Here is a 24,556-nt window from a genome sequence, read left to right as displayed (position 1 = left end):
GGCCAGGTGCATCTTAGGCTCAGTAAAGTGGTCCTCTGTGGCAGCCCAACCCTGGGAGTCTGCTGTCTCTGTGCACACGTATTCTAGTCCCTGTGCTCTGCCCAGGCCTGTACCATCTCAGGCATACCCTTTACTACCAGGGCCTGTGTTTCTGTCCCAGATCTGTTCGGCCAGTGGCTGCCACTGGAGAAGTTGCCCAGCTTCCTCTGGTTGCCCAGAGAAACAGGGAGTGTGTCTCTGGAATATCCCCAGGGGTGTGAGCCCTATTGTTTCCACCACTGTGGCTGTTGCTCTGTGCCTTGGGGCACTGCGGCTCCTGTATGTTTCCCTCTCATTTGACCCTCTTCTCCTTACTCCCATGCCACAGAATCAGCACAGACTAGCAACAGGCACACCTCTCAAGAAAATGCCTAAGAATCTGGACTCCATGAGGGACAGGCTTCCAGACCTCGGGGGAATAGTGGAGGGGAGTGCTGGGAGTTCAGAATTGCAGGTTGAGAATATATACAGTTTTATGCCTGGCAGGAGGGTGCCATGGCACCCTAGTAGGGGAAGAAGGTCTATTTTTTAGAGGGTCTCTTCCATGGGATAAAATGGGAGGACTTTTGAACTCTGCTCACTTATTTGTATGGAGTATACTGTGAGCCATTCTCATGGGGAAGGGATGGATTGGTGGTGGATTTTGTACCTTTTGTTTGTATCCTTGAGATTGCAGCTCACCTCAGCAGGCTTATTGTGTGGTCTTCAACCTTTTCTCTTGGCCCAGCTCCAAACCATCTGCTTACTTGCTAAACTTCTGTCCTTTAACTCTCCTTCTGGATGGGAGCCTCTGTGGAAAGCTGGATCCAGTCGGCCATCTTGCCTCCACCCCCAAATCCTCATTTTTTTAAGTGTAAAATATACATAACAAAATCTACTATCTTAACCATTTTTAGGTATACAGTTAGTAGCATTAAGGACTTTCACATTGTGTGTAACCATTTCCATTGTCTGTCCCCAGAACTTGTTCATCATCCCAAACTGAAACACGGTACCATTCAACAGTAACTCCCTGCTTCTCCCTCCCCCCCAGTCCCTCCTGGTGATCACTGTTCAGCCTCACTGTCTCTCTGAATTTGGCGTTTTGACGCCCTCATAAATGTGAACTTATATAACTTGTCCTTTTGTGTCTGGTTTATTTCATTTAGCATAATTTTTTCAAGATTTATCCATGTGGGAGCATGTATCAATCTTTTTGATTTTTAATGCCAAATATTTCATCGTGTGTCTTTACTGCATTTTGTTGATCCATTCATCAGTCGGTGGACATTTGGATTGTTTTCTACCTTTGACTAGTGAATAATGCTACTGTGAGCACTGGCAGACACATATTTGTTAGATTTCCTGCTTTCAGTTCTTTGGGGTACATACCCAGAAATAGAATTTCTGGATTAGATGGTAAATTTGTGTTTAATTTCCATACAACTGCATCATTTTTAGGTTCCCACCAGCAGTGTACAAGGCTTCTGATTTTTCCACATTCTGACTAATAATTGATATTTCTGGGCTTGAGTTTGCTTGCTTGATTTTGATAATCGCCATCTTAATGGTGAAGTGTATCTCATTGTGGGTTTGATTTGCATTTTCCTGTTTGGTATAATATGTTATCTTTGGAGAAATGTCTATTCAAAGTTTACTTATTTTTTGTTGTTGAGTTTTAGGAATTCTTTATATTTAGAGTTCAAGATAATCCTTCTTAGATACGAGTTGCAAGTATGTTCTCACATTGTGGGTTGCCTTTTCACTCTTTATTTTTTTAGAAACAGAAGCTCACTGTTGCTCAGGGTAGAGTACAGTGGCACAATATAGCTCACTACAGCCTTGAATACTCAGTGCCTGGGCTCAATGATCCTCCTGCGTTAGCCTCCTGAATAGTTGGCACTATAGGTGCATGCCCCCTCACCTGGCTAATTTTTAAATAGCTAATTGTAGAGATGAGGTCTCACCATGTTGTCCAGGTTGGTCTCAAAATCACAGACTCCAGCAAGCCTCCTACATCAGCCTCCCAAGTATCTGGGACGGCAGGCATGCGCCACCATACCTGGCTCCTTTTCATTCTATCAAATGTTCTTTTTTTTAAATTTTTTTTATTAAGTCTTTTGTACATAGATCATAAATACATTTATGCCCATTTCAGTGTGTTGATAATTTGTACAAATTGGAGTGCTTACATCATACAAATCAGCATAGCTTTCATCTCATTTACCCAATTATAGCATTAGGACATTTGTGTTCTACACATGATAGAACCAACTTGTACTTGCAATGTGCTCCATAGTTGTGGTCCCCCTACTGTCCCCTACAATCCCTCCCACTCCCTCCCCATAACTCCCCCTTCCCTTCTCTCCTTCATCCTAGGCTAAAGTTGTGTTTCATTTTTCATATGCAAGTGTGAGTGATTATAAATTGGTTTCACAGTAGTACTGAGTACATTGGATACTTTTCTTTCCATTCCTGAGACACTTTGCTAAGAAGAATATTTTTCCAGGTCCATCCATGTAAACATAAAGGAGGTGAAGTCTCCATTTTTTTAACTGCTGCATAGTATTCCATGGGATACATATACCACAATTTATTAATCCATTCATGGGTCAGTAGGCACTTGGGCTTCTTCCATGACTTGGCAATTATAAATTGAGCTGCAATGAATAATCTGTTGCAAATATCTTTCTTGCCAAATGATTTTTGGTCCTTTGGGTATACACCTAGAAGAGGGAATGCAGGATCAAATGACAGGTCTACATTTAGATCCCTGAGTGTTCTCCAAACTTCCTTCTGAAGGGAACATACTAGCTTGCATTCCCACCAGCAGTGCAGAAGTGTTCCCCTTACTCCACATCCACACCAACATCTGTTGTTTTGGGATTTTGTGATGTGGGCTACTCTTACTGGAGTTAGATGGTATCTCAGAGTAGTTTTGGTTTGCATTTTCTGATGATTAAAGATAATGAGCATTTTTTCATGTGTCTGTAGGCCATGTGCCTGTCTTCTTCAGAGAAGCTTCTGTTCATGTCTCTTGCCCACAATGAAATGGGATCACTTGTTTTTTGCTTAGTAATAAGTTTGAGTTGTCTGTGGATTCTGGTTATTAGACCTTTGTCGGTCGTATAACTTGCAAAAATCCTCTCCCATTCTGAGGGCTGTCTATTTGCTTTACTTAGTGTGTTCTTGGCAGGGCAGAAGCTTTTTAATTTGATCAGATCCCAGTAATGTATTTTTGATGTTGCTTCAATTGCCCGGGGTGTCTTCCTCATGAAGTATTCTCCCAGGACAATTTTCTCAAGGGTTTCCCCTGCACTCTCTCTAAGAATATTTATAGTTTCATGTCTTAAGTTTAAGTCCTTTAACCAGTGAGAATCAATTTTTGTTAGAGGAGAAAGGTGTGGGTCCAGTTTCAGTCTTCTACAAGTTGCCGGCCAATTCATTCAGCACCATTTATTGAATAGGGAATCTCTCTCCCAATTTATATTTTTAATAGGCTTATCGAAAATCAAATGACGATAAGTGTCTGGGTTCATCTCTTGGTCTTCAATTCTGTTCCATACTTCTACCTCTCTTTTTGTGCAAAGGTCTACTGGCTGCTCAGATTTGGCTCTCTCTGCTCTACGGAGTCAGAAAGGCCCTCATGATCCCCAGTAGGATCATGGAGCTGAGTCTCTTTCTCCACTTTGTTCCTTTTTCACCCCTAATCACTGGTGACCCCGCAGGGCTGCAGTCCTGTTTCCTCCAATATGCGAAGTGCCAGGGCTTAGTGCCTGTCAGAGTGAAAGAAAGGTCAATGCCCCCAAGGCCCAGCCACCGCCCTGAGCTACCGGCCAGCTGGGAGAACTGAGGCCTGCCTACCTGGGGTGTTCAATTTCCACTGGCAAGTGTTCCACTTGGGCTCAATCTAATCTGGGGGGTACCAGGCCTGCAAATGCTTATCTCCCTCAGCCACTGCGCCTTTGTCCCTGCCTCTCTGCAGTATCCCTATAGAGTGACTTCTGGTTTCCTCTGGCAGTGCACAGAGTTGGGGGGTGTTCTCCAAGATTAGACCCTGGCGTGATCACTCTATTGTTGCTGGATCTTTGTGGGAGTGCCCCTGCACAGCTCCACTGCCACTGCCAAAGCCAGAGAATTCTGGCTGTAGCAGCAGCTCTAGGAGTGTGCTACACATGGATCTGGCAGCAGGGCGGGGTACACTGCACAGATTCTAGCAGTATCTAGCGCCAGGTGACTTTAGCAAGAACATTACTCCACTGGCAATTCTGGTCTGGCGGGGGCCTGGCGTGGAGGCAGGGCAGGCGCAGTGCGCAGCTTCAGTGGTCTCCAGATGGGCGTGGTGTGGCGTGCGGCCTCGGCTGGTCTTCCAGTGGGCGGGGTGTGGTGCTAGGCCTCGGTGGTCTCCAGGCAGGCGGGACATGGGCCAGTGCGAGGCCTCTGCAGTCTCCTGGTGGGTGGGGCGCCGTGCAGAGGCAGGGAGGGCACCTGGGGGCACAGTGTGGCTTGGAGACAGGGAGGGAGGGGGGACTGACCAGGCAGGGGGCGGGGTACTCCATCAGGCAGGCTGGGGAGAGGGGCACTGCTCATGAGCCTCCTCTCTCAGTCTCTGCAGTGGTTAGGGATCTGGATTATCCAGTTAGGGGGGAAGGGTGGACTGAAAGTTCAGAATGGCAGGGAAAATGTAAGTTCAATTCTTCTGCCTGGTAAGAGAATAATCAAAGTCACCGCAGGGTCCCTCTGGAGGAAGAAGTCCCCACTTCTTACTGCTCTCACACGTGGGTTGAGACAAGAGATCCTCAGTTCACTACTTGCCCGTAGAAATCCCACAGGAGCAAACAAAGAGCGAAAGGAAAGGAAAAAAACCCACAGCTTTCTTGGGGTCGGGCATTTTTCCTTTCTTTTGAGTTTTGTACCTGGAGATTGTTGTCTTGGAATCTCAGCTTGCCTCAGCAAGGGTGACCTGTAGTTATCTCTCTTCTCTCTCAGCTGGGCCTCCTGTCTTCAGCTCAATTGGATACCCTGTGGACATTATCCTTCTCTCTGGACAGGAGCCTATGTTTGAGGCTGCATCCAGTCGGCCATCTTGCCCCTCCCTCAAATGTTCTTTGATGCACAAAAGTTTTTGATTCTGTTGAAGTCCAGTTTATTTTTTCTTTTGTTGCCCTTTTTTTTTTTTTTTTTTTTTTTATTGTTGGGGATTCATTGAGGGTACAATAAGCCAGTTACACTGATTCCAATTGTTAGGTAAAGTCCCTCTTGAAATCATGTCTTTTTTTTTTTTTTTTAAAGGAAAAATAGTTTTTATGAACTTATTACAAGAGCAAAGAGATAAAATGTATAGTGGTTAAGGTCTCCAGATTCTACAGAGAAGAAAAGGAAATAGAATATAAAATGTCAGTCTCTGTGTACTGACTATCGTACGGTAAAGCTAGAATGGGTTGGACCAGAAATTTATAGAGCCTTGAATCCTGGGCAAAAGTGGTTTTATTGGATTTGGGGACAGCAGGTGGCTTTGGGAAAGCACAGATACAGAACATTAACTAAACCTTGCTCGAGAAAGGAAATTGATGTTTCTGTGTAAAGTACACCACAAAGTGCAGAGAATAAAGGAAGCATAATGAGAAGCTGTAGCGTGGGAGTGAATTACACTGCTGCCTTCTAAGAGAATTTAAAGGAAATGTCTAGATGTGGTTTGCTTACATGTTTGCTGTATTGTTCTTATTTGAAATCATATTCTTTTCTGACTTACCTTGTAGATGACCCCTGTTGGGACACTTAATACTTAGGTTTCTATTCTTTCATTCATGAAGTGTTGGGAATAGGTTTTTCCTATTAAGTGGCCCAAAAGAACTGCAACTTAAAGACATCCACAAACAAGTGCATTGAGTTCTGGGTTCTCATACTCTAGTTTTTATAACTGATTGTGTAATTCTGACTCAGATCATCTGTTTCAGGGTATTTCACTGGAATCAGATTACAGACACTTCTAGATGCACAATCTTCCCAAAACTAAAATGCCTAGACAAGGGTTAATATATGTATTATTATTATTTTTGTTTTTGCAGTTTCTGGCTGGGGCTGGGTTTGAACCCACCACCTCTGGCATATGGGGCCGGCGCCCTACCCCTTTGAATACTTTTTTATAATGAAAGACTATTATCTAAGCGTCATGCTCTTACCAGCAGTTCTATCACACTCCTTTTTGCTCTCAGATGATCCTAATAGTGTAATAACTGGGGGATACTTGATTTTTTTCGCGAAGATGTTAGAAAAATAGTTCTTAACCAAAACACAACTCAGTGAAGATTATCTTAGAACATACAGACACAATTATTTAGTGTCTGTGGCAGTTTTGAACAGCTCACTTTGAAAATCTCTATAGTTTTCTTTTAAGTTGAGAAACCTTTGATTGTGCTCATCAATTTAGCTTTTGTTAGCCCTGTATGATTTGAGTCAAGTGTTGATGCTGAAATGATATCTCAGACGATTGTCCTCTTTATTTTATTTCCCTAGATAATATCTAATATAATCCAGTTCTCAATTTTTAGGCCATAAATGTTTTTGAATATAGGTAGATATCTTTTGGTAATCTGAGTTTCAACTAGATGGCTTTCTCTCACTAACTTTGAAATATATATAAAGCCTTATTTTAGTATACAGGTTAAATATAGATTTTTGCAGCTTTTTAATTTGCATATTTTAAAAGCACCTTAAATTGAAAAACAAAATCTTTCAATGTATGCAAAAATCATAATTCAGTCGTCTGTTTACTTTTAGTTATTTCATGAATATATATAATTGTACTTGACAATAGTTCATTTGGGTTTCTTAAAACCTTTAGGTTGGTCAAACTACCTGTTATTTATTTTCCAGAAATGACATCATTTAAAAGTAGCTGATGATAAGTTTGAAAAGTGTTTTTGTGATGGGTGCTAAATAAAATCAAATGACTATCATTTAGTAATTTATATGCATTCTTAAATTAACCTAAGAGAATATCTCCATTATGTAAAAACTTGGTACCACACAATATAAGACCTGGCATTAGAACCCAGAACCTAATCCTCTGGATATAGTTTAATATACTAAGCCACACTGATTCTAGTATAAGCTAATACTTAAAATCAATTTGGGAGACATAGGTTGTATCAAATGTTATGTATAAAATAAATGTATTCATTGAAAAAGTAGTTTTGCATCTTTAGAGGAAGGCATCAATCGGTGTGAACCTTTTTGAAATATACTCAAGCATTAGGAAGACAAACCGTAAGCAGAATGTCTTGTTAATCACTTGTGTGATGTGTACAGGTAGGAAAATGTTCTCTGCCACCTCTTATTTTGAGCCATTATGCTTTAGTTCTTAGACATTTAAAAGGCTTTCAATGTAATGGCATTGTGACAGGAATGCTGAAATGGGAGATAGGGAAGTATGGCTTTTATTCCCTTTTCTGTAAAATATGTATCAATGTGCTGCCATAGTCATGCAGAGATTGACAGAGCGGTGTGTTTGTGCAAAGCACTGTGGGAGTTGGGAGAGACTGAGAAGATCCTGTGATGCTCTCAAGGGAATCACGAAGTCAGAGAGTTAAGACTCAAATTAATGAATAGAAAGTAAAGTGTAAGGTCCAGAATAAAAATTGAGATAAAAAGTACAGAAATTAGAGAAATGAGAGGTCACTAAGTTCAACTTCAGGCCACTTTTTTATTGTTTCCTTTCCTCACTATTAATCTTGGCAGATAGGCTGCTTTAATTCAATGCTTATTCATGTGCTATTTCTTTCTGAAGTTAAGAAAATGTCCTTTGATTTTAGAGCTCAAGTTTTAGATCAAATACTGTCCTTGTGCCTGTGAGCTTTGACCTTAGTCTTCAGTGACTGGGGAGGAGGGGGCGAAGGTTTGGGGGGGATATGGCCTACATTTTTTTTGAAAGTGCTAATGATAGCTCATGGTAATCAGAAGAAACGTCAGTGTTAGTGGTTTGTGGTTTCCCTCTCCCGCCACCTCTTCCCTGAGAGTCATGCTGATTTTACATTTGTGTGCTAGCGAGTCTCAGATGGGCTCAGCCTGTACTGCTCACCATCTTCCCATTGCTGTTCCAGCTGCTCAGGCTGCTGAGCTCTGACCCTTGTCAGCTGTTTATGCATCGTTGTTCTGGGCATGCTCAGAAACCCTGGTAGTCAAGTTACAGACTTGGTCATCCCAATGCAGGGATCCTTTCCCAAATTCTCCTGCCTTTTTGACAAATATTTTGTTTTGTTTTTAAATAGATGTTTAAATCCAGGGTGTTCTTTTATTTTTAAAATTTCAGAACATTAGGCGGGGTACACACGTTTTGTTTACATACTTCGCTTTTGTACAGATTGTGTCAAAGTTCTACACGTAAGTTTGCCCATCGTGCAGATGGTGTGCACTGTACCCAATAGCCGAGAATTTACCTATCCCCCCCTCCCCAGTTTGATTTCCATTGAAATTTACTTCCATATGTGCCCTTAAGTGGCAATCAATAGTTCCAATCCGGTACTGAGTACGTATGTCTGTTTTCCATTCTTGTGATGTTTCACTTAGAAGAATGACTTCCAATTCCCTCCAGGTTGTCCCAAAAGATACTAGACCACCCACCCTGAGCAAGAGTGGGACCCCATCTCTACAAAAAAAAACCAGAATAACTATTTTATATAGGAATACATGTTTTTATAGAAAAGGGAATAAAAATCACACCATCCTATCTGCATGTCAGCATTCCTTTCATAACATCATTACATTGACAGCCTTTTAAAATAGAATAGCCAAGGCATTGTGGCAGGTGCCTGTAGTCCTAGCTACTCGGGAGGCTGAGGTGAGAAGATGGCTCAAGCCCAGGAGTTCGAGGTTGCTGTGAGCTGTGGGGCCACGGCACTCTACCCAGGGCAACAGAGTGAGACTCTCTCTCTCTCAAAAAAAAAAATACTAGACTGCCATTTTTTAATGACTGAACAGTACTCCATACTATGCATATACTCCATTTTTAGATCCCGGCTTTTATCAGAGTACATTAGCTACATAGTCTGATGAGTATGCAGAGAGCCTGGGGTAGATGTGAGGCAGCCTAAGGAAGAGGCGATGGCATGAGTTTTGGGTTCCCAAATGGGGTTTGAATCCTGGCCTAGCCACTTCCAGGTCTGTGACCACCCAGCTGCGGTAAGCCTACATTTTCTTTTCTATGCAAGGGGTGACACTGTTGTTCTTATGAGCAGTGACTCTAGGAATGAACATGTGATACTTTGTTTATAGCTTTTGGCATATCGAAGGTGCAAATAGTAACTTCTGTCATTTTGTCTTTCATGATACTTTTGGTTTTGTATGTAAGTCCTTTGGATTCTGTTTTTAATGCCTTTCGTTTGCCTTGTAAGGCATATTACCTGTGATTCTCTTAGAAGGTGTTGCTCCACATGTTTGTTACCAGGCCCTGTGCTAAGTATATAGAGGTAAAAAAGATGAGGTCTGTCCTAGGTGGTAAACGGTTTATAGTTTTCTTCCAGTAGATGAAAGGTGTACGTGCGTTTGTGTGTAAGGAGTCACGTGAGATTCCCTCCTCAGCCTCCTCCTGTTGCAGCTTCCCAGGCCACAGTCCTCCCCGTCCACAGGCGGATCTCTTACTGACTTATCCAGTGTCTCTGCTTCAAACCCGCTAGAAATGCTCAGGGCTCCACCCACAGATTTCCCCTGGACTTCAGATGTCCGTGTCCAGCCCTGCACATGCCATCTCCATGTTGGTCTAGTGAACATCTCACACTCACCTCTCACCACACGGGACTCCCCTCCTGAAACACGCGCCTGCTTCAGTCTCTTCTTGGTCAGTGACTGGCAAGTCCCTCCTTCCAGTTAGTGAGGCCTAAACCTCGATCACATCTGTGACTCCATTTTTCTCTCATAACCAGCAGCCAGTCCAGTCACAGATCTGTCAGCCCAGCATTCAGAACATGGTACATGTCCAGAGTCTGACCGCTTCATGCATCCACCACAGCCCAGCGCCCAGGTCTGCCCAGGGGCTTCTGGATCAACACAAGAGCCTCCTGTACTATTTGCTTAATTTCTCCCTTGCTGTTTTACAGTCCTTTAAGATGGCAACTTGAACAGGTAAGTCAGGTCATGTCACTTATGCTCAAAAGTCTCCAGAGGCTTCTCAGAGGAAGAGCATGTTCTTTGCTGTGGCCCGTCCACGGCCTGACCTGATCTCATCCCTTGTTGCAGCTCTTGAGCGCCATCTGCTGATTTCTCCTTCTCATTACATTCAAGTCACACTCCTTTGTTACTCTTTAAACCATCCAGTCCAACTCTTGTTATTCAGCTCAGAATGCTTGACTATGATTTACTACCTTGCCACCTCTGGGATTTTGCTTAAATGTAACCTCAGTGAGGTTTCCTTTTACTCTCCTATTTAAAATTACACCTTCCTCAGTATTCTTTACCCGTTCATTTTCTTTTTCTCTATAGCTTTACCATATAGCATGCTGCATATTTTACCTATTATTTTAGGAAATAGGTGTTTAAAAATGTGTCATTTTCTTGTTAACTGCCTATCTCCTCCCACTAGGATGTAAGCTCCCCAGGAGGGCAGGGATTTTATACTGGTGTGTGCTCCGTGTGGTGAGAGCGGTGCCTGGACACCGGGGATGCTCAGTGTTTGTTAAATGAAGAGACAGATGAGTTCTGGGAGCTCAGCAGAAAGGCACGTGACATGGCCTTTCCCTTTCTGAAGCTTCCTGCAGAGGTGCCCCCTGAGCCAAACCTTTCAGGCTGAGTTGTTCTTACTCGGGGGGGCGAGGACAGGAAAGCTGTGCAGAGAGGAGGAGCTGATGTGCAAGTACATCAAGGCACAGAAAGACATGGCGTGTGCTGGAATGGCCCACTTGTGTGGAAAACGCAGACTGTTTGAGATTCAAAGGTGGTGCCACAAAATCCTAGAGGACTGAAGCAGGTTTGGGTGCGCCTGTGATGTCATCTCTGGACCATTTGAGTTTGGAATGCTGGTAGAATGTCAGATGAAACTTCCCAAGGGGAAAGTGTAAGGAGAGACACAGTGGTTCGCACCAGCTTGAGGCACTGCCGGAGCCAGAGGAATGTGTTCAGGAGAGAGAACCTCACAAACAGGACACAAAGTTGGATAGAATGTGACCAACAGTGCCGCACAGAAGAGCGAGGTCTGTTACAATATTTAAAATGTACACTGGTTTTGTCAACAAGAAAATTATTAAAAAGAGCAATTTCTTTGGAATTAGAATAATTATCACTTAGCTTAACTGTACAGTGTCTTCTGGAAAGTTTTCCACAGACCTACATATCATTCTTATGCTCCAAAGAACAGGAAAATGCCGTCTCTAGCAGTCTCATGCCAAGCCCAGATGTCTAAAGCTGACAGGCGTGGGCATGAACCCCAAACATCCCTGCTCAAGTCCGGGAAATGAAGCCCAGGGAAGGGAAACTCAGCTCCCATATTTACCATCCAGAGTAAATCTGTTCTGTGTGGCACTTCATTGATCTCATCCGTTCAAATAATGTTCTTTATTCATTAAACATTTATTAGATGCCTAAAATTAAGCTCTGAGTGTTCACAGATAATTTAATACATCCCCTAGAGCAGTGGTTCTCAGCCTTCGTAATGCCGTGGCCCTTCAATACAGTTCCTGTGGGTCACAACCCACAGATTGAGAACCGCTGCTCTAGAGGAAGGAGGAAGAAACGGAAGAGTTAAATAATTGTGACAGTGAAACAAGTTCACAGGCATAGGAAGGGCTGGGGCGTGACCCACCTCTTGCTGACATCAGCATGGCTGAAGAAGTTTTTGCAGCTGTTAGCAGTTACCTCGGAGGGAACATCTCCACTGATGTTCAGTAGTGGTCTCAACAGGGTTCACACAGGGGTTCCAGAGTGCAGCACACCTTAGGAGTGATTGCCATTGCTAGAACCAGGGGAACCAGCTGTGCATGCAGAAGTGGTCTGAGACTGAGGCCAGGGCCAGCTGAGTATGGGGCAGTGCTGAGTAGGCTGCCCCTGGAAGGTCTACTTACAGCTGGGTTACTTTCCTCAGGCGAGGTTAGGGAGGACTTCATGTATGTTCTGTAGCTGCTAAGGAACTTTTGGTGGGAGGAGTCCTTTAATTTATTCATTCAAATACAGTCGGACCTCTGTAAGATGACCACCCAAGGGACTGTAACAAACTGGTCAACATATGGAGGTGGTCAGCACAGGAGCTAGGCCTGCTGTGCTGATACATACATGTGGTGCACATCCAGTCTATGAAAAGTAGATCAACTTAAGGAGGTGGTCAGTGCCGGGAGGTGCTCAGCTATGGAGGTTCTACTGTATTTCAGTGACTAGTGCCTGCTGCCATGTCCTAGTCAATCAGAATTTTTTATGAAGTAGGTTGCAAAAAGAACTGAAGACTACGTTTTTGCCCTAATGAACTGACTTTCAAGGAAATACACAAACACCAGTAAGAATAATTAAAAAGAGGCAAAATTTCCATGGTCTTTTATGTTAAAAAAGACAAATTATAATATCAGGTTGAGTCATCTTAAATTGCCAATATTCAACCATTCTTAACTATAAAAGCAATTATTTTAGTCACTTAAAACTATGAAAGACACGGGGAGTTGAGTTAGAAAAAAATATGATCAGGGACAAGAGGGTCAGAAAAAGTCTCTTTGCGGAGGTGGCCTGTGAGTTGCCTGAAGGGCAGAAGCCTGGCTTCCCTTCATCCTATATTGAAATCAAGTTGGTACCCTGTTTCCCCGAAAATAAGACATCCTCTGAAAATAAGACCTACTTACAGGAAAGATAAGACGTCCCCTGAAAATAAGACCTAGCGCATCTTTGGGAGCACACCTTAAAATAAGACACTGTCTTATTTTCAGGGAAACAGGGTAGATGCCCAGGCTGGAGAGAGAAAGCGAGTGCTGGTGGCCTGCTGGGAACTGCTCCGCCCAGGAGTCTCCTGTCCGTGGACACAGATGCAGGAGGCCCAGTAGTTAGAAATTCGGACCTTCCCAGAGAAGCCAGAAGCTGGCTTTTGAAGGAGAGCATTCTAAGATATTATATTCAAGTTCAAATGTAATGTTTATGTGAAGTCACCCAAATTTTTGTTTTGTTTTGCTTTTTGCAGTTTTTGGCCAGGGCTGGGTTTGAACCCACTACCTCCGGCATATGGGGCCAGCGCCTCACTCCTTTGAGCCACAGGCGCCGCCCAGAAGTCACCCAAATTTTACATGTCAGCTACTTCAAAAATTTCCAAAAGAAATTTGCAAGCTGAACAAGGTATATCTGCCCACGTGCAGGAGCCCACTGGACACCAACTCACAGTCTTCTCTTTAACATGTTCCAGGTAGAGGGGGCACACACGAAGTCTGTGAGGCCAGAAAGGGCCTGACTTGTCTAAGGACAAGACAGAGGGCAGCATGTCCGGGGCTGGGTGAGCCTGAGGACAGTGGAATGTGAGATGAAGTTGGAAAGGGGCCAGATCACAGGGAGCTTTCCAAGAAGCCTGCAGGATCTAGGCCAAATGTCCACTGAGTAGTCTGGCCTGGGGACAAAAACATTACTGCCATAGTTAAGCTGAAAAAAGGGTAGATTCAGTAGAAGTTTGAGAGACAGAGGTCCAGGGGCAGAGTGCAAATGTGGTTTGTACAGAATAATCTAGGTACCCTGGGGTCGAACGGGGCAGCTCCTGTGGAGGAAAGAGCACCTTCCCCTAATCCACACGAAGATCTCATAAAGGCCGCAAGGGCTCTTGAAGGTAAGTGTATTATTTTATTTTACCGTTTGGTAACCAGCCTAAAGACAACAATAGTGGCAGAGACCCCATTTGGATTTTAGTTCTCTTCAAAGTAGAAGCCCACGTCCTTTTGACTCCATAACACATTTCCAGTTTCAAGCCAGTTGAGACATGTTCACATGCTGTTTGGAGGGTTATTTTATCTGCATAACTCAAAATGAATGTCTATTGATTTGGAGGTCAGGGGAAAATGCTTTAAGTTGAACAGAGATCAGATCCACAAAACTGAAGACCAGTTTCATGCGGGCTAGAAACTCTCACCTGTACAGACCTTAGTGCTCCATTTTCAAGATGAGATGAACACGGCTTAAAGGTGAAAATATATGATTTACTCTTGTGGGGGAGAGAAAGCATTCTTTTCTTTTTATTGACTGTTAAAGCCCTCAAAACCAAAGGAGGGTCTGCTCTTAGATACACAGACGAAAGTGAAAGATAAATGTGCATAAAATAGGCTTTTCTGGACACACATGGGTGTTGAGTGAAATATTTCAGGAACTCAATGAGAGAGACTCAGAGATACAAACTGAATCAGGCTGGAGAAGAAGCCAGAGGTTGAGGATGAGAGAGAAGGCAGCTCTGGTGAGTCTCAGCACGAGGAGGAGTGACAGGAAGGAAGGTGGCCACACTGCCTGATCTGGCAGGGGGTCCGTGAGGCAGGTGCCCCATTTAAGTTAGTTTTCAGAATGGAATGCGGTACAGTACTTCATGTAAATTCACCAGGCGACTCGTTGTCACTTATTAGAATATTTGAAGAGAGAGAAAAAGCACATTTAACACATTAAGCACATTCCAGTTGCTCTATCTGGATTGACTTACTTTGTAGATAAAAATAGATCTGATTTGACTTACTTTATGATTCTTTAAATTATTAGATTTTTTTTTTGCAGTTTTTGGCCGGGGCTGGGTTTGAACCCGCCACCTCCGGCATATTGGGCCAGCGCCATACTCCTTTGAGCCACAGGTACCGCCCATCTTTAAATTATTAGATTTTTGTCTATAGAATTAAAATGAAAAATGCATTTTATTTTTTTTTTTTTTTTTTTTTTTTTTTTTGTAGAGACATAGTCTCACTTTATGGCCCTCGGGTAGAGTGCCGTGGCATCATACAGCTCACAGCAACCTCCAACTCCTGGGCCTAAGCGATTCTCTTGCCTCAGCCTCCCGAGTAGCTGGGACTACAGGCGCCCGCCACAACGCCCGGCTATTTTTTGGTTGCAGTTCAGCCGGGGCCGGGTTTGAACCCGCCACCCTCGGTACATGGGGCCGGCGCCTTACCGACTGAGCCACAGGCGCCGCCCAAAAAAATGCATTTTATTTAAGAGAAAATCGCTATAATTGCCCATAATGGTATTTTGCTTTTGGATTAGTAGATTCTAGCTATGAAATTAGAGCAAATGACCTTTCTGAAAAGGTCTGGATACTAAGTATTTTTGACTTTGCAGGTCCAATCTTCTCTGTCAATAGTTAATGTGACTTCGCCGTTATACTCTAAAGCAGGTGTAGGCGTATATAAATGAATAAGCATGCCTGTGTTCTTGTGAAACTTTATAGACACTCCCATCTGAATTTCATATGGTTTTCAGATGTCACAAAATATTCTTCCCATGATTTGAAAAGAAAAATGTGAAAGTGCTCTTAAATCATGGTCTGTACAAAAACAGATGAGAAGCTGGATTTGGTCCGTTTGCTGACCCCTAAGTTGAAGGATTTAGGAAGTAGAAAGAAGTATATTCTTTCAAGGGCCAGGGTGTGGCTTTCTCAACTCTGTAGAATTTTGATGTGATCCTAACAGCAGTCTTATTTTGTTGTAATGAAGGGATTTTCTCATACGTCTGAAAAATCATCAGCAGTGGTGCTTGAAACAGCACCATCAGGATCGCCTAGACGTCTCCTTACAGCACAGTTTGGAGAGGGCCCTCCCCAGATTTCCCATTCAGTAGGTCTGCCAGGGGCCCAAGAATTTGCATTTCCAACAAGTGAGGTTTGGGACACTTTGAGAATCATTGAGTACAAGCGATGAGAGCACCCAACACAGTACAAATAACAGTTACTTCTTTTATTCAGTGTCCTTAGAGTAACGACTGACTTCTCTGCATGGATGGTTTATTTGAGAACTTTAATATTTGAATGGTATAAAGACCAAAGATAATGGGAACCAAATTGATAACTTCCCTATCTATGGTAGTATTTTTCCTCCATCATTTTCTGTTTTAAACACTTGAAAACTAGAGTGTTCTACAACAGTATTAGGAAAGATATGTGCCTAGGGGAAATACAAATGAAGGAATATATAATCTATATACACAATAGATACTTATCTATTGGCTTAAAAAGTGATATATTGCCAGAAACTTTGCCATCCGTGTTCTTCCTCTATCTCGTTATCCTTTCCTTTGCTTTTACTATCTGTGTTTGTATCCACAAGTGATAGAATGTCTAGTTTTGCATGTGTATGAACCTCATAAAAAGTTTTATTACACACATGCACAACCATTTTGATGCACGTAGCTGTAGTTCGTTCACTTTCACTCCTGTGAGTTTATTCATTTTATGAATGTACTATAATTTATTGGTTCTTTTGATGATGGATATTTGGGATTATTTCTAATACTTGAAAAAACAGTTATAAGCAATATAGCCACAGAACTTTCTTACCTTCTGTTCATGTCTTCTAGAGAAGATGATCAATGGTATTTCTATCACAGAGACCTGTGGGGTATGCACATTTTCAGCTTCATTATGTAACCATCAAATTATTTCCCAAAGTAAGGATATACCCCCCTCTTCACCACACTTGATATTACTGGACTTTTCAAATTCTGCCAATTTGGTAAGCATAGATGGCATCTTGTTGTGCTTTTAATTTGCATTTTCCCGGTTACTGCTGTGGTTGAGAATTCTTCTTGCATTTATGAGCCTTTCGTGTCTCCTCTACTTTGAAATGACTATCTTGGCTTTGCCTGTTTTTTATTTGTTTATCTTGATCTAATTGATTCAGAAACTTTCCTTATATGTGGTTACTAACCTTTGGACCTTTAGTGTTTTATAGAGCTCTCCTTCTATGTTGTGACTTTGTCTTTTCACCTTTTCATTATTTTTTGATTTGCAGGGATTTTTCCTGTGTGTGTTGTTTAAGAAATTCTTCTCGCATTTAAGGTCATGAAAATGTATTCTCCATATTTTCTTGTAAATGTTTGGGTTTTTGTTTTCTTCTAAAAGCTTTGATAATTTTTACATTTAAATCTTTAGGCTGGGCACAGTGGCCACATCTATAATCCTGACACTTTGGGAGGCTGAGGCTGGAGGATAGCTTAAAGCCAGGAGTTGGGACACACTTGTCTCTACAAAAAATTTTAACTGGGTGTGGCGGTGCACGCCTGTAGTCTCAGTTACTTGGGAGGCTGAGGTAGGAGTATTACTTGAGCCTGAGAGTTTGAGACTGTGGTGAGCTATGATGGGTCTATCCAGATGACAGAGCAAGACTCTATCTCAAATAAATAAATAAATAAATAAATGAATAAACGGAAAGAGAAAACTTTTTAGTTCCTCTAGAAATAACTTTTGTGTATGGTATGAAGTGTGGATCCAATTTTATTTTTTTCTATTTGGATTTTGTCTTGACACTTTGAAGATCCATCTGTTTCCTCCTGGTTGTATTGCCACTTCTTTCTACATACACGTCACTGTTTTGTGCCCTTGACCAGCATGTCCAGCCCTATGTCAACACCATTCTGTCTTAATTACTGCAGACTTAGCTTTGTAATAAGTCTTGGCTTCTAGTTTAGCTTTCTTCAAGTTTCTCCACTTGTTTTTATAATAAACTCCTGACCAGTTTTAGTTCCTTTGTTATACATACATTTTAAAATTAGTTTAAATTTTGTGGAAAGAAAAACTGGGAACTTTTTGTTGGAAACATAGTAATAGGTGAATGTGGGAAGAATTTTTTTTTTTTTTTTTTGCAGTTTTTTGGCTGGGGCTAGGTTTGAACCCGCCACCCTCGGCATATGGGGCTGGCGCCCTACTCCTTGAGCCACAGGCACCGCCAAGAAATTCGATCTATATAATATTACTATTTTTTCTTTTTTTATGAGGCAGAGTCTCACTATGTTCAGTCCTCGGCAGAGTGCTATGGCGTCACAGCTCACAGCAAGCTCAAACTCCTGGGCTTAAGCAATTCTGTTGCTTCAGCCTCCCCAAGTAGCTGGGACTACCAGTGCCTGCCACAATGCCAGCCTATTTGTTGTTGTTATTGTTGTTGTTGCTTAGATGGCCTGGGCCAGGTTTGAACCTGCCAGCCTGGGTGTATGTCGTCAGGGCCCTACCCACTAAGCTACGGGCACTACCTCATATTATTTCTAATCATGAATATGTTAAATCTTTCTATTTATTGATATCTTCCTCAATACCTTTTAGTAAAATTGTTGGAATTTTTGCATTAAGATCATGGATTTCTTCATTAGATGTATTGGGGATTTTATTTTTTGCTATCTTTTGAAGAGTTATGTTTGAAAAGTATTTGTGGCTGGTATAGAGAAATGCAGTTGATTTTTGTTTGCTGACTTTAAATTGAGAAATCTTATTTCTTATTACTATTTGCAAAGTCATTTGGGCTTTCTACATAGTCATCTTCTGCAAATAAGCTCTTAGTCTTTCTTCCCAATCCATATAACTTTGATGATCTTATTGAGTTGACTGGCTAGAATAAGTGGTGTCTCGTTTCTGACTTATTAGGGACAACTAACAACTCTAACATTTTGCCATGACATATTTTTGCTTTAGGTTTTGGTGCCAGACTTTTATTAGACTAATGAAACTCATATATATAGATAAAGATATATATATATATCTTTCTAAGAGTTTTTTTTTTTTTTTAATAAAGGGAGGGTTTTTTTATTGTTTGGGATTCATTGAGGGTACAAGGAATTAGGTTATACTGATTGCATTTGTTAGATAAAATCCTTCTTATAAAGGTTTTAAATTTATCGAAGGCTATTTCTATATATATTGAGATAATCGTGTCTGTGCTTTAAAAAATTAACACTGAACCAGATAAATAGATTTCTTAATGTTAAACCATGCTTGTATTCCTGAAGTAACTTGATATATACTCTAAACTACAGCTTGGTGCTGTGCAATCTCGAGCCACCTCTATTGGAATACCCAGCCTGTCTGATGAGCGTGTGACTCCGTCACTCCCCTTCAGCAGTTGCTGCCTGCACTTGCAGTACTGTAGTCTGATCTCGTGGCACCACCTGGTGGCAGACTTCAGAAATTTCCGACTTAACCTCTTCACTCTCCTTGTGAAGGAAGCGCCTGGAAGCACTTTTTCTGCTAGCTCCCTATCCTCCTGTTCTCTGTCTTGTGTTTTACATTATCCACTTTACTCCCCATCTTCCTTTCTCATGCTCTTCTAAATTTTTTCAGTATAGTCATGAACATTATTTTCCCTTTTTTCTTTTTCTCTTTCTCTCTGTTTTTATCCTTTTTGTGAGTCTAAATCTACCCCAATCACAGTTAACCACAGGGAGAGTAGTATTAGTGACTATAGAAAAAAAACATACAGCTATACGTTTTGAAATGACCTTCGAAACAATAAGTGCCAGTTCTTCTACTCTTCTTGCAAATACTTCAAGCCTCCTTTAAAATGTTCTTAAATTTTAAGTACTTAATCAACTTGTAATTAATTCTGCCCACTTCACCATCAAGCTCATGCATTAAAGAACAATTATAAAACTGTTAATATCCTTGTTTCTCCAGTGCTACCTTTGACAAATTTGGAGTTGCTACTGTATTTTACTGCAAAGACCCGGTTTTCGTTATGGATTCAACTGCCTGGAAGCTGGACTAGCATCTATAACATGGTTTTCATGGGCAACAGCCCACCGCAGCTGCTCTTGTAGTACCTATGTATAAGAAAGAGACTTCTGATAACTGTATTTGCAGTCTCTTCACCCATAAGGGTAGAAAATACTACAAGCAGCATTGTCGCCAGTCAGGGAACTGACTCATGGATACGCTTAACCAGTTTAACAATTTCTTTGTTAATTATGACTTCATTTTTGGTCTCTCTAAGGGTTATAGCTGAGAATCCACAAGTGAGTCGGCTGAAGATGACAGAACAGGGAAAGTAGGGCTGAAATTAATCTCTAAACACTGCAGTGCCAACGTGGCTGCAGAGGAAATAGTTTCCATGGTTTGTTTGTTTGTTTTAACCCATCCTGGTCTTTCCATGGACAGATACTGAGAATTTGCATATTCAAACATAGCATCTATTGATTTCAGAGTAGGCTCTACAGACTATCTTGGGTCCCTTAATCTGGTTGGTACCAGGAAGAAACTTCAATGATGACTAGATTAATCAAGAGGGAACTCCAAATAAAATATAAAACCTGGTAATTAGCATTAGTCTAACATGAAATTTTGATGGTATGGCTTTGAGACCTATTTTTCTTGTGAGACTAATTTGTTTGTGCAGAGTTGCTGCAGCTATTAGAATTCTAGCCTCAATTTAAAAGGGAGATTTAAAGATATTCTTATTTCCACATCTGAACAGTGGAGTTTCTAAGGTAGAAAGGAAAGAAAAGAGGTTAAAGATTAGGAAAATTTGTTTGGCAAGTTAGTTACCCAACAGGACCGACGCCATCGGGTGACAGGGGTTCCTGGCAGTCCCCCCTTCCCACTTGGTCTTCTCTGAGTTCTTTTGCTAAATGTTTTCTAACCTCTTATTGTCTCTTTTGAAAGGTGGGGACCCAAACTGTATGCATTGTTCCAGATGCGCTCTTGCCAAAGCAGCATAAAGCAAATGTAAGAGTTAGGAAAAGGCGCCTCTCTCACTAGGTAAGTACTAGGTGGTCGTGGCCAGGGCTAGCCTACCTTTCCATCAGACCCGCTGCTCTTTCTACTACCAGGAGGCTGGTGGGACCCCAGAAACCGGAATCTGTTCATTGGCAGATGAGCGGAGCTGCCCAGGAGCAACCCGCGTCATCAGCCTCTGATTTCACTTCCAATTCTTTCTCAGTAGTTTGTACCTCTTGAGCTCTTTGCCAACCAAAAACACTGTCCTCTAATTTAATAATGTTGAGGCCAGCTAGAGTTTATTAAAATAAGATTCTACCTATAATATTAGTGAACTGACTGGATGTGCTGCTTTAGAGCATTCTCTTACTTTGTGAAGGATCCCTCCTCGATGAGGAGTGAGATTAAGAGTATTTCAGCACAAACTCCCACAAATGACGCCTCAGTTCTGCTGGGAGGTTTTCCTCCTCTTTTTAAAAAATCAGATTTATTTAAAAATGGAGTTCTATGCTTGTATTTTGTGTATAAGAATTAAATAATTGGTTCATGAGGCAGATACAGTATTATGTACTGACCTCAATTTGATATTTTAAAATAGCTTTACAACATGATTACCATGATAACAAGTTGTTTTAAAATTCTTTAATTTCTTTGGAATAGACTATTCCACCCATCTGATTTCTAAATAAAATCATGGCAATGTGGGCTGGGCGTGGTGGCTCATGCCTGTAGTCCCAGTGCTGTGGGAGGCCAAGGCAGGTGGATTGCCTGAGCTCAGAGGTTGGAGACCAGTATGAGCAGCAATGAGCCAGAGTGAGACCCCGTCTCTACTAACATCAAAAACAGCTGGCCATTGTGGTGGGCGTCTGTAATCCCAGCTACTGGAGAGGCAATGGGAAAGAGCATCGCCAGAGTAAGAAGAAAATTAACAACAACAACAAAAAAAAAGAGTACCTCAAATGAAGAAGAATGAACAAGCAAGCTGAAATTAAAAAAAAAAAATTTTTTTTAGAAATTACGGCAATGTGGTTTTGTCTTATAGACCTTGAAAGGGATCCTTGTGTTCCCCGAACTTTCTGTGTGAATGTATTTGAGATAGTACTTTAAGATGTGGAATAAATGTCCATCGTAGCCATATTATTTTTTAGATTTTTTTCATGGACATAAAAAATGGTCATATTAAAGTGGGGGAGATGTTACGTAAGGTGTGGAATTTTTAGAAACAACTTACTTTTTGGCCTTGAATTTTAGAGTGTTCTGAAATGAGTGTGAGGTCACGTAAGAATCTCTCCGACATTTCGTGACACCACTGAAACACTTTTATTGTTTCAAAATCCACTTGAAGTGCTGTGACACATCCATCATCATTTGTTCTCACTTGTACTGAAAGGAGTGTAGCTGATCGAAAATTCATAGGATCCAGCTAGTTTTATTCCTAATATTTGAGCTAAAATCATTGGTTGAAGCAAATTCTCAATGTTCCATAGATTGCCACAAACTCTACTAGTCTTAGCTATGGATCGTTAAACCATTTCTTCCAATGTAGAAATTCATTTAAAGTAACTCTAAAATTCCCCAAATTAAAATTTGCCTGATGTTTTATGATTTTTTCATCTATTAATGTTCTTGCTTTTTAGAGCAAACCCTTTGAGTTTGACTCTGAGCTATTGTCATCAGAAGTAGGAAAAGAAAGTTTCTGCGTGACTCACCAGAAAAGTCAAGATCAAATGAGATTTTGAATTATCTAGAGATGAATTTAGGAAGGAATCAAGGGAGCTGGCAATCACCATATACCTCCAGCTTGAAATGTCACATAGTTGGCAGCCTTGGAAGAACTGCCGGACCATCCAGAGTTGATCATGTTACTGACCTGAGAATGATGAGAGTGGCTTCAGGGTGGTTTTCGGTCCTTTCCCCACTGTCCCCAGGGTTCCTTCCCATGCACTGTGATCCTGTTTTCCTTGTGACCAGCTGGGCCTGCGGGATGATGGTGGCAAGAAATTAGAGGTGACCTCTAAACCAGACAGAGCTGACTGGTTTCTTCAGGGATAGGACCTCTACAACCTCGGGACCAGACTGTATCCAAATCCCTAGTCAGTCCTGAAGGCTGCCACAGTCTGGGGAGTTCAAACCCACAGGCTTCTCCCTGAAAATACCCAGGTTTTGTTCTTTCTTTGATGCTCTGGGCTGGTTTTAGCTGAGCAGGCCATGTTAGATCTGATTCTAGATTCCTGGTATAAGAAGTGGCCTGAGGTGGGTCAGACAGGGCTACTGTAAATAACATGGTCTCATTCCTTGGGCACACATGCCCACAGGCCACTCAACGTTAATATTTCTCTTGGGACTCACAAAGGTTTCCGTGACTGTGACATGAAAGGGGATGTTCATGTTAAGATTTTACATCCACATCATTGTTCTGGATCAGAACATTGCAAAATCTACTATGTTAGAGTTTTGTTTTTTTTTTTGCAGTTTTTGGCTGGGGCTGGGTTTGAACCCACCACCTCTGGCATATGGAGCCGGTGCCCTACTTCTCTGAGCCACCGCCCTGTTAGATTCCTTTTTGAGGCCAAAAATAATTGTAGCCAGGCTGAGGTCAGAACGTGGTGTTTGTGGACCCACCTTTATTTTTGTGCAATCTGTATGTCTTCAGCGACATTTCCTTCCTCTTCATAATTCAATGATAAACTCAACTATAACTAAACATTAACTTGTAAAGTGTGGAACGCTGTTCAGCGAGATGCCTTTTTCAGTGCCCTTATGGTAATGCAGGTGTCTGGGTTGAGTCCGTCTCCCTCCTGCCTGACTTTCCCGTTCTCCTTCTGTGTCTTCGTGCAGGTCCCAGCAGCTGACACGTGGAGAGACTTAGGATAGGACATACCCAGACCTACCTGCTGTGCTGAATGTGCATCTCCCCCAAAGTCTGGACTCTCAGCTGGAACTGGGTGGACCAGCATTCCCTGACCCAGGGCTCTTTCCGAGGGTCCTCTCCTTGTCTCGGTTTACCACTGGTTTCCCCTTTCTTGCTATCCTGTCTCTCTCCAAACCCTTCTCGATTGGTTTTCCTATAGACAGACCTTAGCAAGATGGGCCAGGACTTCACATGGCATCCTGCAGTACCAGGCTGGCGTCTGTTGCACCCCATCCTCAAGGCACTGTCCCCCAAACAGATGCTGGAAGGCAGTAGCTTCTGAAAACCCATTTCTTTTTCTGCATGACTAGCTATAAGAAGGAAGCTATGGAGAGGATTTCCAAGAATTTTCCATTTTTTCAAAAAAATGTATGTGATTTATTTTGGGCTTTGAACCGAGAGCAAACTCCGTTGGGCCCAGCCCTGTTCCCATGCACACATCTGTGGAATCTGCAGAAGAAATCAATGCAACATTCCTTTTCCCTTCTAGGCTGTTTGTATAATTGTATATAAATGTAGCAATAAATACATTCTAACATCAATCTGAGCTTTACTTTCCACTTGATTCTGTACCCTGGAGGTAGGCAGTGAAAACACGTTCTGGAGGGATTGCCCTGCTGACCGGTGGGGCTCACTGTCCCATCTCAGATTCTAATCTCTGATTTCACAAAGCGTTACTTCGGAGTTGGCCAGTGTTTGGAGAAAGAGGGTCGAGGAGAGCACAGTGACAGAGCTAGGGGGTGAAATAGCATTACTGATTCATGCCATGGTCCTAGTCCTGGCGTATGAGGTGGTTTGAAGCTTTGAGGACTGGGCAGTCTGTGACACGTGCCAGCACTGTAATGTCACTCTCATGCCCTTCAAGTATGTGCTGTGCTGCAATTAGGTGACAGGGGTTTGCTAGGCACAAAGTTACCCCTTAAAGATTTTTAGAAAAACCACACAAAATATGCCAACATGACATAGTTTTCCGTCTGTCACTGAGGTTCTTCCAGGGTACTGAGTAAGTCTACTTGTTG

The 24,556-nt window shown here is 42.1% G+C and overlaps 1 protein-coding gene across 1 annotated transcript in view; it reads left to right on the top strand.

Annotated features, from left to right (window-relative positions):
• The window catches only part of RDX (radixin), a 96,263-nt gene extending 72,184 nt beyond the window's left edge, over nt 1–24,079 (top strand). The window contains exons 15-16 of the mRNA XM_053593164.1: nt 20,573–20,668; nt 23,465–24,079. Of these exons, the coding sequence (XP_053449139.1) occupies nt 20,573–20,639 (67 nt within the window). The 3' untranslated portion in view covers nt 20,640–20,668; nt 23,465–24,079. The remainder of the gene's footprint in view (nt 1–20,572; nt 20,669–23,464) is intronic.
• The last annotated feature ends 477 nt before the right edge of the window (nt 24,080–24,556 follow it).

Source organism: Nycticebus coucang, chromosome 6 (assembly GCF_027406575.1).
Source record: "Nycticebus coucang isolate mNycCou1 chromosome 6, mNycCou1.pri, whole genome shotgun sequence".
Lineage (NCBI taxonomy): Eukaryota > Metazoa > Chordata > Mammalia > Primates > Lorisidae > Nycticebus > Nycticebus coucang.
The sequence above is the reverse complement of the archived record's forward strand: the minus strand, read 5'-3'. Positions and strand labels throughout refer to the sequence as shown.